The sequence below is a fragment of the Crassostrea angulata genome, chromosome 2 (genome assembly GCF_025612915.1).
Source record: "Crassostrea angulata isolate pt1a10 chromosome 2, ASM2561291v2, whole genome shotgun sequence".
Taxonomy (NCBI): Eukaryota; Metazoa; Mollusca; class Bivalvia; order Ostreida; family Ostreidae; genus Magallana; species Magallana angulata.
In genome coordinates, this window is record NC_069112.1 from 28,220,111 (window position 1) to 28,237,357 (window position 17,247).

The 17,247-nt window shown below is 32.1% G+C and overlaps 1 protein-coding gene across 1 annotated transcript; it reads right to left on the reverse strand.

Annotated features, from left to right (window-relative positions):
- Window positions 1-9,686: 9,686 nt before the first annotated feature.
- Window positions 9,687-15,826, reverse strand: LOC128171698 (uncharacterized). Its single transcript, XM_052837469.1, has 6 exons — window positions 15,512-15,826; window positions 13,378-13,477; window positions 12,764-12,943; window positions 11,907-11,974; window positions 10,532-10,634; window positions 9,687-9,940 (listed from the first exon to the last, which is right to left on the reverse strand). Exons 1-6 carry the CDS (start codon window positions 15,824-15,826, stop codon window positions 9,687-9,689), a joined length of 1,020 nt encoding a protein of 339 aa, XP_052693429.1.
- Between the last annotated feature and the right edge of the window lie 1,421 nt (window positions 15,827-17,247).

Genomic DNA, 17,247 nt, shown 5'->3' on the forward strand with positions numbered 1-17,247 from the left:
GGATCTAGGAAGTTGACATTATAAAATAAAAGAGTGATTAGAGTTCATTTAGAGGGTTTGCAAGGAATTCCGATAAGTTGATTTATTTAAAAACAGTGACATCTATTTAATAAGTAGAGTCATTTAAGACACTTTGCTGTAAATAAATGTTGAACAAACCATCTGTAATATGTAGATCTCTTATCAGTCAACAATTTTAACTAGATTATATGGTTGATGAGAAGCCAAACAAAACCACTAGTTTCCGAAAAAAAAAAGAGATTTCATTTGACGACAGTAACATTGCTGCCGCAGTAAATATAACGTCATTTAACAATAATTTAAAACACGTTTATGTATAAATCAACCAATTGGTAAGAAAACATGAAGTTATTATCTTTTCAAATGTCGATGAAAAATGCTATCTTTCTTATTGTTATTTTTTTTTTTAAAAATCAAACCAAAGGACCTACCTCTCTCAGAAACATATCTAGAAGCGATGTCCATATTTTCCAAGAAGCATTCGAATTTGAGGTGGTCCGATCATTTGTACATGATTTATTGAGATAACACGATAATTGCTAATTCGCTTAAAATATTTAGATAGTTCCGGGAAAATTCTTCAAGGCACTTTGTAACTACAAGATCTTTGAATGTTTGAAAGAAAATATCAAACAGAAAATATACACCTGATATTATTAAATGACAGTTATAGCCTAATAGGCGTGGTCTTAATAACATGCGAAAGCGAAACACCAATTCTGTCGCCACGTCAGTCGAACTCCATATATGTAATAGTTTTACGATCTTCTCCTGAAAGTGCGGGTTTTACCAAGAGTGGGTTTTTTCAAGAGACTCGGTTTTATCTAAAATTAAAATACGTTGATTTCATTGTAATATCATCCTTCCTAATGCGTAATGGAAGGTCAACTGATCAAGGTGTGTTTCTTTCATTTAAATACTGTGGTAAACGTAGAACTTACAAAGCTTGATGTTACAACTCAGAGCAAATTAAAAAGCATCACGATTTCCTTAGAGATAATAAAAAGGTAAATCGACTTCATAATATGCATATTTACTATAAAGTATAGATGATAATAAAGTGATGACACATTTTGCTGGTTTTCAAATCAAGAGAAATCAAAATGCGTCTCAAATATATCAGAATGAAGAAAAACTAACAAATATCATGTCCCGTAATTTTGATTTCTTATTAAATCTAAAAAATGATACTTACCAATTGCTATACAGCTTTACAAGAAGGTTCCATTTTTTCAAAGTGTCATGCAGAAAAAAAATGTTTGAATTTCAGTTACGAACAATGTGATATTGATAATGTGGAATCATTAGATTTCGTGGTGGCTCAATTTTCGTGGAATTCGTGGGTTCCTCTCATCCATGAATAAACATCCTCGCCGAATCAATAAATCAGGGCTATAAAGTCATATTTCCTTTTGTAGATATACGAGAATACACGAAATAACCTCCCCACAAACCTTTAAAATTCAAGCAATCCACGAAAATTGGCCCCAACTAATTTTAATGATTCCACAGTATATGAAAAGTATGGAACTTATTAAAAACCACAAAATGCAGCAATCTGTTCTTTCAAACTATACTATGTAAGCATGTCAAAATATAAATATACATTTTATGGAATATCTTTCAAGTTTTTTTCATCAAACCGGATAAACTGTAAATAACTAGATACTAGAATGAAGTAACCAGAGTAAGTAAGGGATTTTTGCTATTCTTATCTTGATTTATATATCATTTTTTAAAATCATCAAGTTGTCACTTTAACTTTGAAATATAACCCAACATAAAGTTCCTATCTAAAAGAACTTCAGCTTATTTTGATTTAAGCACCTTTATAAATTAAACCTCAATGAGAGACAGCTGTACATGTACTATGATTATACAAAAGTTTTCGCAATATAAATAATTAAGAGTATAATGATCGCAATGTGAATGCCTTAAAAATAGAATCTAATTTTAGCCCTTTTCTGTAGGTTTACGTATTTTTTCAGTCTATGTTTATCAATGCATCTCTCTCTCTCTCTCTCTCTCTCTCTCTCTCTCTCTCTCTCTCTCTCTCTCTCTCTCTCTCTCTTACACACACACACACAACTCGAGCTGCTTTTCAATGCTTTTTTATCTCATTTCCAATTGCCGCATTGCATCATTAACTACTAACAGACGCTTTGTTGACAATATATGTGTGATGTTAAAGAGAGAACGGCGCCTTATCAATAAAATACACTCAGTTTTTATAATCGTCATGGGTTTTGTCTATATAAATATCTAAGCGTTTTTATGATACATGTTGCATATGTTCTAACTTATGCAGGGTACATTGTAATACTGCAGTATCAGATAAAGAGGTCAAAGGGGCATGCGATACATATGAAAATCACTTCAATAACATTTTAAAACCTTTATCCCTCCCCCTTTTTTATTATTATTCCTTCATGTAACTCTGTATAAAAACGAAGAAAAGTTTGCCTTATCGTCAAATCCGATCTTCAATAAAGTTTCCTTTTACATTTTACATTATTATCTGCTTTTAATTATTGCTAGTTACGATGCTTCTTATTCATACTTTAGTAATCATTTTTTTTAAAACTAAATTATAATTACGATAAATCACGTCTCATTCTGGAAAAAAATATTGTTAAAACTATATTTTAGATAAATGAAACTAATACTTTTTATTGATTAAATTATATTTAGAGGTTTGTCATACATCTTTACTGCGTGCACTCGCTTTTTCAGTTTAAAATGTGTTCCTTCGGTTGATCAGTCTTTAGTTATTGTATTCTTATATTTATCTTCTTTTTTTTTTGCTTAGATAAATGGATTATATTCAAATGCAAGTTCCATACTTTCCTGGCATATTGGTCTTATATAGTTTTGCTTATAGCAAGTATAAGTGGGGAGGGGGGGGGGGGGTGTTAAAGAATAGTACAGACACATCATTATGGAACAAATAAATATGAATAAAGAAAAAAAGGAAAATTTTAAAGGGAGAAAATCACAAAAGAATGAATAAGGATGTTTGTTTAAGAGGGACATGGCCATAATTTAGGCCAATATCTTTTTCCAATTCGAATGTTTTCAATGCTTCAATAGGTTATTTTTAATAGGCAACCGATACTTGAGGTATCATTTGTTGAGTTATAAGCGAGTTATAGAGATTACAATTCTTTGCTATGTTAGCAAAGCTTATATTTGAATTGTGAATGTTGAAGTGAAAACTCCAGTTTATGACTACAATAAATGTTTTAAACTTTTGGAACTGTTTATTTATACTTAAAATGAATCACAGGATGAACCTCTGCTATTCAGTCAACTGAAAGGTGACTGAGAGGTAACAGACATGTGGCTGAATGGCATAGCTATGCCATTCAGTCACCTTTCCAGACCATTCAGTTAACATTCAGTTGACTGAATAGCAGCGCGTCATCTTGTGAATAAGAAAATAGACAAATCAGCTTGACAATTTTTTTTTGCTGGTATGTTTAACCTATATTTAAGCTTTGTATGCACTTAATGCAACGGGGTGTGTTTTAGCGTATAAGAACATTGATCCGAATCAACATTTACTTTTACTCTATGTAAAATTTTCATAAGAAATCAGGATTTAATTTGATCTACAGCTGCTGTGTTTTCTGGTGGTTTCCTGAAGACGAAAATAAAATTGAGACCCGTTAAATTAAGAAAAAGCTGGGTACATGTTACAATGTTTCATATACTCTTAAACATTGTCTTTCAGTTTTTTTCAATTTATTCGTTAGACTATAATCATCTATCTTATTATAAGTAAATCGGTGTTACCAAATATGATTTTTAGTGTGGTATTAGACTGGAATTGAACCACCTTATACCAGACTGCTAAAGATAATCTTTACAAGAAAAAACGGAACAGCAATATCTCAAGAAAAAAACATCAACACAATTGTTGTAGCCACGGTAATAAGATATAGTTAATTTGGGCTGTGAATCTTGCGTTCTCTTTTAGCATATACGTGGAATATGTTTATCGCTGTGTAACTTTCGTCAACATATATCTACAATGAATCCATACCAAACAATTAATTGATATTAATTTTGCATATAACTTACATTTATAAAATTTACAAAAATGGTCAGATAGAATATACTTACTAAAATATAAGCTTCAAACAAGTTGCTGGTCTTGAAAAAATGACTGCAATATGAGGACCACTTCAGTGTGTTTTTAAAGGAAATGTAAAAGCTGTAAGGTTATCCGAGATTTCACCGACTGTTATTCCCTGCTTTTATATTATTGCATATGCAGGGGAGAATTATAATTGCAAGAGTGTTATGATAAATAAATGAATCAGGTCGGGATATTGCTTTGCTTTTAACCTCTAAAATTGCACATAATGCTGTTAAAAGTACATACATAACTTACTAGTGATGTCAATTAAGACTTATCATTATCATACTAATTGTTTTGTTTAATAATACATCTGTACTCACAAATCTCAACGAACACAGTTCCTTAAATAAATGTATTTTAATAGACAAATGTGCATATAGTCAATACAAAACAAAAAGACTAAGTGAATAATTACAAAACACAACATATTACATGTACGAGATAAAGAAACAATAATAAATAACTTCATTTTTTTGGAATTCTGTACATGTAAATTAACGTCTTATATACAATGTTGCAAATATTTAATATATAACGAACGAACAAATACGTGCATAAGTAGAACTTGTCACAGCTGTACAAAAGTAAACAATACGAAATAACATTAAGTCACTTTAAAATGAATAAAATTACAATAAAACACGCTTATAACGAAGTGCCAGGGACGGATAATTTAACTTCGTTATGAGTTTTTTTCGTTATATCCGTCAAGTTAATAACATCGAATAAAGTCACGGGGAAAGAAAATTCCTTCGCTGTTAGCGTCAATTGATTATAAGCGTGTTCGCTATAACCATGTTACACTCTATTGCGTTTTACTCTAAGTTTCAAGCTAAGACACCTGTCATGATGATGATTATACGGCAACTCCAAACACGTCAACCTCACAAAGAGTAAGATACTCGGATGTTTTGGAGATCTTTACGAATCTCCCCTGTGGTAATGTCGGACAGTCGATGATAACCACATGAGACAGGGTACCGGAACCTACAAAGCAGCCAAAGAGAGTGTTGATCATTGATTCTATCAGCCCTACAGTGGCAATAACATCCGCAGGCGATGTGGCACAGCTAAAGCAAGTAATATAACAAATAGTAATATAAAGAATAAAGAAAAAATTAATCAAATTGTTACGTGTATTGTTCGATAGCTGAAAAACATTCGACTCAAATAGTGAAACGAACATTAGTATATTCCGCGGATTGAAGTCAAAAATGAAATGTGATGATAACGAACAGTAATCAAAGTCAAAAGGAAAAAAATAACAGGAGCAGAGAAAACACGGACCTCTACAAAACGTAGAGGTAGGATCAAGTGCCGTGGAGAAATGAACATCCTCTGCTGACCGCTCATACCCTCCGTGTTCTCTGTGTCGTAATCGAGAAAACAGGAAAATCTGAAGACAATTAGGTGATTAATAATGACCTTTCATTAAGTATGTAAAAACGTCAGTCATCATGTGACCCACAAAGCAGCCACAGAGAGTGTATTTGCTGACAAGGTCGTTGTATTGACCATAGAACTTACGAAATGATGACTTCAGTCGAGACTGTTGATCAACTTGTTTGTCAGTAGCACAGTGGTTGTTCGAGACAAACAAATTTATTAAGCTGTAGCTAACAGACGATCGTTTCTACAAGAGACTGGACTCTGATCCAACCGAAGAGTTTTCAGCTCCTATCACTGACACCTTGGACAAAATGTATGAAAATGATGTTGTTAAAAAGTTGTTGTTTACCAACTGTAGACTGGATCAATTTTATTTGCTTCCAAACATCCCCAAGAAAGGTATGCATGGACGCCCTATAGATACTGCCATTGGTCATCACACGGAAAAAATATCTGAATTTACACCTCCGTTTATAAGTAGAAGATGTGCTATCCTACCTCAAAGACACTACAAATTACATGAATAAAACACATTCCGCAGGCCTTCCAAACCATACTTTTCTTGGTACAAGGGACGTCACGTCCCTGTAAACAAAAATCCTTAACGATGAAGGTATCGAGGCCTGTAGGGAGGTATGGAACAGTAGAATGATTTGGCATCCATCAACCTTGAACATGATCTCCAGCGGAACAATTTCATGTCTTATTTCGAACATTACATACAAATAAGTGGAACAGGTAGGGACACCGAAATGTCTCCCTCTTACACCAACATATTTATAAGACAAATGGAAAGCAACTTGCTCCTTAGCTTTCAGCTGGTTTTGGTTCATAAATCATATTGAGATTAAATGGGTCGAAAAGCAAGACTGTCTTAATGGTTTCATTACCTTTTCAAACTCTTTCCACTAATCGAATACATTCACAATGGATATATCTAGTTCCAAAAATGTATTTGTGGACACTACATCAACAATGAAAGATAAAATTCAGTCTCAAAACGAAACGGACTGATTCTCATTGCTATCTCAAGCCATCTACATGTAACTGCCACCCTCCCCATACTTCTAGAGGGATTTGTAAAAGAAACAAATAACCCAAATCAGACGCATTTGAATAGGATATTAAATCCAATCTATGGTCATCGAGGCTAGAAAGCCCACCAGATTAATAAACAATTCATGAAATTGTTAAAAAGGCAGGAAACCCCTATTGCAATACAAAGAGAAAACGGACAAAATCAATGTTCCACTGGTTATAACCTATCACCGGCCCTTAAGGACCTTAGCGGCATCCTTAGAAATAATCTGCCCACTCTTCACACTAACGGAAGAATGGCTGACCTTCTCAAGGATCCACAAATAGCTGCGTTTAAACACCCAAGGACATGGTAATGAGAGGTTAGACAACCCGTTGTCAAAAAAGTGGTTTTAAAACATGTTCTGATGCCAAATCGCTTCTGTACAAACAGCAGTATCCGTCGATAAAATCGGCCTATTCTTTACACTAACGAAAGAATGACTGACCTTTTCAAGGATCCAACTTTAAGAGAGTGGGATTCAACAACTTGTTGCCAAGTAGTGGTTTTAAAACATTATCAGATGCCAACTTCCCTCAGTGCAAGCAGATCACCAACACGGACAGTTTGAAAACCTCATCACGGGTCGAATTATTATTCTTTTAATTCTTAATCATGCTTTGAGAAGATTTAGTCAAAAAGACCAATAAACAATAGCTTGGAAGTGTTTTTTCTTGTTAGGTTATTGTTTTTAACTGAGTTTTATTTATTTTCCTCTATTACAATTATCTGTGTTTAATGTGTATATTTGTGTATGCTATATGCACGTTCAAGATATATGCCCTTCTGTCTTCCTCAATTCCAAAGTGTGTGATATTAAATTTTCATTTCAAAGATTGACCATATGCAGTTTTTAAATAGAAATTTCGTACTCTGTTTAATTTTTCTCTTTGTTTATTACAAAATTACTTTGCAGCATGTATATCTAATAATACTAAGACTTTTCAATTTGCTCTATTTATATAAATAAAGCTAATTGCGCCTGAATCAATATGGCAATAATTAAGCATGGAACTAGAATGTCGATTATCCTTTTAATTTAGCCAAAAATATCACCAAAATAGAAATCACTTACTTCACTAGTCCGGATAATAGATGCTTGATCCACCTCTAAATTTATCGCGGGGAAATATAGTTCGAGATAAACTGTAACTGTTACATCATACTCAAATAAATAAAATACTTTTGCTCTTGACACTTCTACATTGCATAATTATTGGGGTAATGAAATGAAGTCATCAAAAGTTCAAATAGGTACACTTTTTACGTAAGCATATGTGTTGTTTTTCTTAAGTTTTTTAAAAGCATTTATTTTAATGATAAATAAATAAATGTATGTCATTTGCAGGTAAGAATAGTCCTTAAAAAGGTTGCCTTTCTTTCAACGTGTTACTATTCAACACAAAGAATTATTGGGAGTTAAGAACTTTTACACGTGGTCCAGTAAAATATTTCAGTTAACAATGGGAAGATTTCAACTCATTTCCTTCATTTGTACACGTTATCTTTAGGAGCTCGCTGCGTTTGCTATTATATTGGTTATGTAAGTTTGCAATTTTTATTTCATCTTTCAGTAATTAATATAAACGAAATAAGTGAAGACATTAATATTTGTTGGCATGTGCCTTAGTGTTTTCATAGGTAGTTGAACTAGCAAATTTACAATGCAAATATAAGGAGAAATCTACACTGAATGTTAAAGAGGCATGGTTACGATTTTTGTCAAAAATTATTTTTCCGATTTTTATGTTTACAATGCTTCAATAAGGCATTTGTAACATGCAACATAAATCTGAGTGTCACTCGTTGAGTTATAAGGGAGTTACAGATCTTAAAATTCTTATTTATGTAGACAAATCTTTTGTTAACATTTTGTCTGTTAAAGGGAAAATTCCAGTGTAAGACCTAAGATGAATGTGTTTAACATTAGGAGCTGTTTCTTTTTGCTTAAAATGAATAAGATGATAAATGAGTTTGAAAAAGATGTTTTACTGGTATATTGAACCTATGTAAACAAAAACAGGACACGGGCCTTGTTAACATGAGAAAAAAATTGTGAGCTCAGTATCTTGCTTATAACTTAACGATTGACTCTCAAATTTCATTTGATCATCTGATAGGCATTTTTAAACAATTAAAAATAAAAAAAAAATAAAAAAGAATTAGACCAAAATCGTGACCAAGCCCCTTTAATATTTATAAATTTCTAACAATTTAAGAAAATGTACCAGAGAGAGAGAAAGAGAGAGAAAGAGAGAGATCATGATTCCCGGTTTTATATATTTTTTATCCAACAAGTTGTGTGTCTTCTAATCCCTAGCCATGGGATATCATGAGATATTCTTTTAATCAATGAAAAATCAATTTAGCTCCCTGTTGCATTGTTTTTAGTGTGCAATGTTCGACGCAGAAAAGAATTCTTATGACCACGAACATTCAATTTTAAATCAACAAGGAGATATAAGATTTAAGAAATAAAAGACAACAAATTATTTTATTGCTTGTTTAATTCCGTGTGATGAGCCACTATGAAACACATAATATATTTTTAAAATAAGTCCTTTACACACATCAATTACACATAGATATTCTCCCGAAATATCTACAGCTGGTTATATTTCTAGAAGAGCGAAGTTATAATTACCGTAATGCATCAACCAAAATACAATCCTTTTAAAACGTTACAATAATTTTTATCTATATCTAATATATTAGCAATTGTTAACTTACATGAATATTTTGTCCTTATTTAAAACTTAAATTTAATTCAAAGGTTCGTTTGTGATATATGCAGGAACAACAATGACAAAGATAACAAAAATGTTAAAATATGCAACGCTCAAATGATCCTAGAATAGAATCCACTATGTATTTATTTTTTGGTTCATATTTTAATTTTGCATACCACGTTACATAACGCAAAGCTACATCTAACGCATTGAAAATTGTGGTTGAAATTCAAATTCCATTCGATTAGTACTATCAGAAGCAAATGCAATTAGCCGCTAGGAGTGGATAAAATTTGTTATATCTCGGCCAATGGTTCGTGATGCCTTATTTGTTCAAAATTAGAATTTTCTCGCAGATGAATGACGCTGGGCTTGAACAAAAGTAATCCGTCCACGAGCCATCAACAAGAAGTCGAATACAGTTTTTTAATTTGTCAGCTTTATGCGGTTTGTGTGGGGTCCATCTCTGAAATTCCACTTTTTCGTTATTATTGGTCCATACAAAGTTGCCTTCCTTGGCTTTATCCGTACCACCTGTCCAGACTGCTCGAAATTTGAAAATATTCCCCTTGCAACTCTCTGAAAATAAATGAAAACTCATGCAGTTTAAGATTAACTGAAATAATGTTTTTTTTACAATAGATCTGTCATGACATACTATTGACAATTAAACACATAATTAAACACGAAATAACGGGTTTTTTTTCAAACTTTATCATTTCTTGCTTTAAAACACATATCAAATGTATGAACTATTACAGATTAAATCCATTCATCAACGCACGAGATAGGCAACACCGGAAGTAATGCCTGCTTCTCTAGATAAACGGATTGTTTGTCCTGGTAAAGTTTGCATGTTGACACGTTATGACTTATTTGTAAACGTTGGCAGAACGGTTTTGAAAAAAAAATATATTGTTTCAACTTAAAATAAAGCAAGATAAAATAATATTTGTATTCTTATACATTTTCGTAAACAAAAAAAAAAAATTTGATGAACGAAAAGATTCCATATCCTCAAAAAATAACATACCAAAATCTTCAAATTAATATAAAAAGAACAAGTCTTGATTCATGTAATTGAAAAAACTTGATTTAAAGGGATAAAACAGCATATGTAAATTGATCTTCATTTCTTTGAACCATTGCGTGTTATGTAGCGTTCCTCACCCATAGAACCAATGTCTCTTTCGACAAAAGATTTTAAGAGCCATTCATTTTCATTTTCTGTATTTATAGCCACCAAATACGCATCATAAGATTCGCAGTGTTCCTATGAAGACAAAAATAAGCTTTAGAATGTGTTTCATGTAAGTAGTAAATGCCACAGTAAAAAGGTCATTAAGTTCTTTACATAATGATAAATGATGTGTAATTATTGTGACAGAAGTAAAAGAAGGAATGAACCTTATTTGAATTTTAATACACAGAGTGAAGTAAACGAATAATTAGGTACAATATATTTGAATCCGTTTATTTTAGCTGCAATAATGTAGCCCTCTCCCGATTTTTTTTTTTTTTTTGGGGGGGGGGGGGGGGCTACAACTCCATAGGATCTCCGTAATGGTGCAAGTTCGGGAGTGATTCACTCCCGGAACGATTTCGTCTCAAATCGTTTACAGATGACAATAACATTTGCATTTCTCACCTGAACTCAAACGTTGTAGATGTCTATGGCATAAATAGCATATATCGGTTATTTTTCGTGTATGTCAACAACGAAAGTTGAATTTGTCCGCCATGTTTACTGACCTTGACCGGCTTTATTTTGGGACAGCCAATGAGAATTCAGGAGCGGATCTTGAACTGAATATAGGAATTCCCCTATTTTAAACATAATTAACGCGGTAAAATATGAATTTTCCATTATATACCATTTCCTTAAATGATGTTTTAGTGATATAACGAGGTAAGATTGATTATTTACACTGATATTCACGTTATCAAGCCCATCAAATCTCCAAGCTTACATCCCATAAAATCACGCGAGAACTGTCATGGCTGCTGAAAAAGACGACTGGTAAACACGATGATGTGTTTTATCTGGTTTTGATTTACAAACAGTTAATTTGTTCAACCTGTATTAAAAAATCATTTTATCTAAAGGAAGTCAAATGTAAAATCGATCTTTTCAGACCGAAGTCATCCGCATTAAAAAATTAATTGTGCACCATTACGGAGATCCTGTGGAATTGAAGCCCTCTCCAGTAAACATCAGATATAAAAAATCGGAGAGGGCTACATTATTGCAGCTAGTTTATTTGTATATCCATTAACCAGTGTTTCATTCTGCTTATTTATCTTTCCACATTCACTCATACCTATTAAACCAAACGAGGAATATTTAGATTAGTGCAGGATGTATTTGTTTAATATGTTGCATAAACAACTCATAAGGAAAAAACAAAATAAAATTTAAAAAATGAAAATAACATCTTTTGGTGGAAAAAATCGTTGAAAAAATTTGAATGCACAAAAAAGTTAAATACATTTATTTCAAAAATAGCGATTTTAAATAACAAATCACCAAAAAAAATAACCATACCTTTGCTTGGGTCCAATTTGCCAAAAAATTGAAGTGGAAATATATATGATCCAAATATTGTATCCATTCTTAAAAAAAATAACAAATAAAACTCTCTACATGACATGTAATAACGAACAGAGATCAAAATCAGAAGTCCAGAACAAGAGCAGAGCAAACATTGACCTCTGATGAAATTAGAGGAAGGATCAGATGCTACTGAGGAGTGAGCATCGTATGCTGACCGGACACACTTGTCGTGTGATCTTTGTCGTAATCGGGAAAAAGGAAAAATCCATAGAAAACAAGATGTAATTATAATCGGGGCAAATAAAAAGTCTCCCAAAGGAACAGGGCCATTATTACGGGTCAAACTCTACAGACAAAAAGAGTTAATACTTAAATGGTTATATTTGTGAAAGTTTATGAGGTTACCGTGGGGTCAATAACTGTAATCAGGTGAACTGACATGACCAAGCGAAAGAGATTATATATGGTTCAGGGATATGGATTTCAGTCGTTTTCAAAATATTTAGGAACTTCCTGTTCGAGGGGGGTCAGAATTGCCCCCGGGACCCAAGACCTACATCTCGTTTACTGCCCTTTAACACAAGGATCAAGAATATATATGGTTTAAGGGTTGGGATTTTAACCGTCAAGTAAGTTTTTAGTCTGATTTTAAAATTCATGATATATGTTGGCCTTGATTTTGCTATATACATGTAACAGCTAAGCATGCTTTGAAATAGAAGAAAAGGGTCTTTATTACAAGGGCCATAGACTACTGAGTTTTTGTCTTCAAGTTTTGGTTGAAACTATTTTGACAATTTAATCATGATACAAAATGATTCGATTTTTCGAATAAAATGTAACTTTACCTCTCTGTTCACAATGGATATCGTATTTCCATTCCCCGTTTGACTGACAGATTAGCCGTCCTGAACCAAATTGGTAGTGTCCGTCAAAACACGAGGCGTGTAACCTCCTGTGTATACCAATGGCGTCTTCACGTTTTGTTGTACTCAGATCTATATCTGTTCGAGCAGGTATTCCACAATCTTATCAACAAATACATATTTAAATAGTGTTTACATCAGTGTTTATATTGAAATTATTCAAAATTGAAGAAACATTTTTAAGTGGTAAATATATATAGAGAGAGAGAGAGAGAGAGAGAGAGAGAGAGAGAGAGAGAGAGAGAGAGGAAGAGAGAGAGAAGAGAGAGAGAGAATTTAATAATTTAATATATATAATAGAATGAACAAAAAGTGCGTTTGAAATACTATAATAAATGAACACTCTTTACTCTTTAGCTGTTGTAAAAATATTCAACTATTTTATAGAAGAACAAAGCATGAATGATTAAATACGCTTCCTCTAGATAAATTCAACATTAATCCAATAATCTATCTTTGTTATTTGAATATCTGACAATATTCTTATCTTCCATAAAAATATTCTGTCACTGAGACGAACAGATTTATTGGTTTACCTGACAAAACACATTCATTAGTTGGGTCCATGGAATACTTCTTATGTTTACATGTCTGGTTGATTTGACAGTTTGAGTTTGCACACGCTCCAGCCAGGTCCTATCAAAGTAAAACATAAACGTACATACAAAGCTAACTGTTAAAAAAATTCGAGGCATAGTTAGTTTTTTTTTTTTTTTTACATAAGTGTTCCAATGTGTGTGTACATGTATTTGTCGAAATATTTGTATGATTGTTTTCGTTAAACAATACCTTAATTATCAAAAGATTTTTTTATTAAATGTTTGATTTTTTAATGACTGGTTTTGTATGTTACAGCGAATCATTGCTTATCAAGTTATCCGCTGTCACGACCATTTAAAAGACTTGAATTATTACATGTATAAAGACTTATTTCGTTTATATTTATTAAATAGCGAAAGATGAAAAAACCTGTGAAGTTATTTTCAAAATATATTATGCACATGGCGGGTGTGACCGGTCAGCAGAGAACGCTCACTCCTCCTAGGCACCTTATCCTATATTCTATCTATTTGGAGGTCCGTATTGCGCTGCTTTGAATTTGTATTTCGTTTAATGGATTTTAGATATGGTTCACGGTTTGTTATTGTCATTTTTTCCATTATGGGTCTTTTTTAAAGATATAATTTTGGGGAAATTATTTCAATTAACTCTTACATAGACATTCTTAGACCAAGGCCAATTTGTGCATACTTTAGGGCAATGCCCTCTATAAAGAAACAAAATGACTTCTGGTTTAAGTTTTTCGACGGTGTTGATAGTTCAATTGCATTAACCGCTGGCAAGACTTAGTTCTTGAAAATAATCGATGAATTCGTAATGTATGTTGAGCATTGATTTTCAAGGAAATTTATTTAGAAATACATTGAAAATAATCAGATTTTAAACGAAACGAACAATTTAGATTTTTTTTTTTAGTCGTCGTATGTTTCCCTACGCCAGAGTTCAATGGTGTCTATTCACCCGACGCTCGGCTGTCTCCGTCAATCTCTGACAACCAATGAGTAGAGGTTTTGTGAATGTCGAGATTAACGGCGACAGCCGAGCGTGTGGATGAACGAGATCCGAGTTCAATATTGTTTGGATCCATACAATTTTCCAGATATATTTCAATTACTTATACCTAGTTTGAGGGAATGAATTCTATCTTTAAATATTATTCAACATGATTCATATTGGGTACTCGAAATTCTTGTCAGAAAAGTCCGAGAATTCATAAAATAAAAATGTGTGTAATTCAAATACAGATTATTAACTACTTGCCGTGCAAAATATAATATCATTGATTATAAAACAAAAAAAAACCTGATAGAATCAACTCCCGTCAGTTCTTCAGTACTTTGATTTATTTTGTTGTTTACAGTAAATAAATATTAAGATCCCATTATGAGTTTTTCTTAAGCTTAAATTAAAGATACACTACTAAGTTTATTTTAACCATTTAAGATAAAAAGAAATGCAGAACTTTGTCGATTTAACCCATTTTTAAAAACAATCCAAACTGTCTCAAATGTCACCTTTTTTTTTAATTTACAACAAATTTAATAATTTTGTTTTCTTTAAAAAATTGTCAATTGTTTTCTTTAATTCGAAAATAATTGAGCCTTGCAGACACCATCCTATCCGGGTTGTTAATTCATTCTACAGTGCACTCGCCCCTTACCGTTGGGACCCGAATACGATCAAAGTGATTGAAAGTTTTTGTATGTACATGTAAAGGGTATACTTGACGTCCGCTTAGAGACGTCAGTTATCTCTGGGTACTCCGACGTCCTCGCACATGAATGATCACTTCGCGCTAACATATTTGCTGACGAGATATAGTAAATATATGTTATTTGGCAATTATTGTAGAATAAATTAATTTCAGATTTTTTTTTTGGTGTGAATTCCGTTAATGATATGCAACTGAAAATAACTCTGTAATATAGAGAAAATAAATGATTATCGAGCAGTTTTGAGATATGACGTATGCATCATTAAAAAGTCTTGTGTATATTTAAAACATATCAAACAAAATAATTTAAGTACTGAATTTAAATAAAAGTGGTGTTATCATTAATTGATAAATTTGAAAGGTTATGAAACTTCACAAAAAAGACAAAATGTTACCTTAGGCCAGTGCTCCTTTTCACTGTAAACCCATCCAGCGCTGTTTTCGTAATTAGTGTTCGCTGTCGTTTTATTTTCGTAATTAGTTTCACAGAAAATAGCTCCTTTAAAGTAGTTGACAGATTTACACCGCGGTGTTACCAGACATTCTATCACACAGTCCAGGAAACTTAACTGTGCGAAGGATTGGATTAGTTTCCTGTCTAGTCTGTACCCACGCTGGATTTTAGAAAAACCCGGCTGTAGACTGCCATCACACCGTACAAATAAACCTACTACAAGGCATAGGCATCTTAAAAAATGGAACAGCAGCATTGCTTTGCAACTAGAGAATATAGAATATAAAAAAAAAAATGAAAAAACCAATGAAAATTCTAGTTCAACTGTACAATTGTTTAAAAATTGTGTTTAATATAACATTTTTGATAAATCAATACGTATTTTATGGTATTACGCATATTTATTAAGCAATGAGAGAACTGGGAAATAGTGACATTGCCGTTCCTATTAATTTTGCAGTAGTTGAACTAGGACATTTACATCAATTCATAACCACTGATCGATAATCCTGTAGCTATTTTAATTTAAACCTTTTCTTTAAAAAATACCTATAATTAAGTTAATTAATAAGCGATATATATTTTTTAAAGAAAACGGTTATGAAGCTACTGGTTTAGTGATTGGTTGCTGCTTGAACGTTTTGATGTTTTATTTCGCCGATGTCAACCATTTTATATAACCCTGACTTTTGTTTGACTATTATAATATGTTTACATTTAAAGATAAATTTATAACCTACATATATTCTAGCAAGAAATCGATACACGATATTTTCAAAAGAGAAATAAAATGTGATTCAAAAGCGTTCACTTGAAATAAAGCTTTATCAATTTGCTTTCAAAAATTTTGGTGTCTATATGCTTCATTTGGCGCTACGGTGTGTTTTATATGACCTTTCTGCACTGAAAGTGCAGATGCTTTTCTCTCCATATTTTATTATCGGAATGAACCATGGCACTAAATACAAATGTATACTATTTAGAATAAATAAAATTAAAATTATCATAGAGAAAAATGATACAATTTTTTTTTACCTAAAAATATGTAAATTTTCCATTTCTATTTTATTTAAGATAGTTTAATTGGCATTATAAAATTTGAATTTATGGGTAGAAACAAAATATGATGCATAATTTCTAGAATAGAGGTGACCTAAAATGGCTACCCAAAAACAGAGGAATGAACCTCTTTAAGTTCCTGAACGATTCTGCGTTCATCATTCAATACATTCAATGTATTTGTATTATTTGACAGATATATTTCACATCAGCTTCAATTGTGTATTGAAAACAAGAATCGATGCATTGTGTATGTTGTCAGTTTTAATTAATTCATTTTAAAATAAAAACAGGCATTTTAATCTTAACTATAACTATATATTTTTTGCAGACGGCATGGATGACATTAACTAATGGTATAGCCATTTTAATAATAACATTTGTAAAACAAAGTAATTCGGTGTGGCTTTTTAAACATTCAACTGAAAGTCTTGTCAAGTTTTTTTTCGAAGGTATTATAATGTTCAACAGATAGATTATTTATAAAGATATTACATTAGCAAGAATTGGCTGGAATTGGATGTTTGACAGATGTAATTAACAATTAAGGTCAATTGCTGATGTAAGATGTATTTACGAACAATAAAATGCTTCATTTGATGATTCATGCGGGCTACT

What these genes read in the sequence shown, in the direction of transcription:
- LOC128171698 (XM_052837469.1), bottom strand. Translation starts at nt 15,826, where the DNA reads ATGCTGCTGTTCCATTTTTTAAGATGCCTATGCCTTGTAGTAGGTTTA. An exon ending in AAAAGGAGCACTGGCCTAAG is followed by an intron (nt 13,478 to 15,511) that starts GTAACATTTTGT and finishes TTACTTTGATAG; the next exon opens with GACCTGGCTGGAGCGTGTGC. An exon ending in CAAATTGGACCCAAGCAAAG is followed by an intron (nt 10,635 to 11,906) that starts GTATGGTTATTT and finishes TTGTCTTCATAG; the next exon opens with GAACACTGCGAATCTTATGA.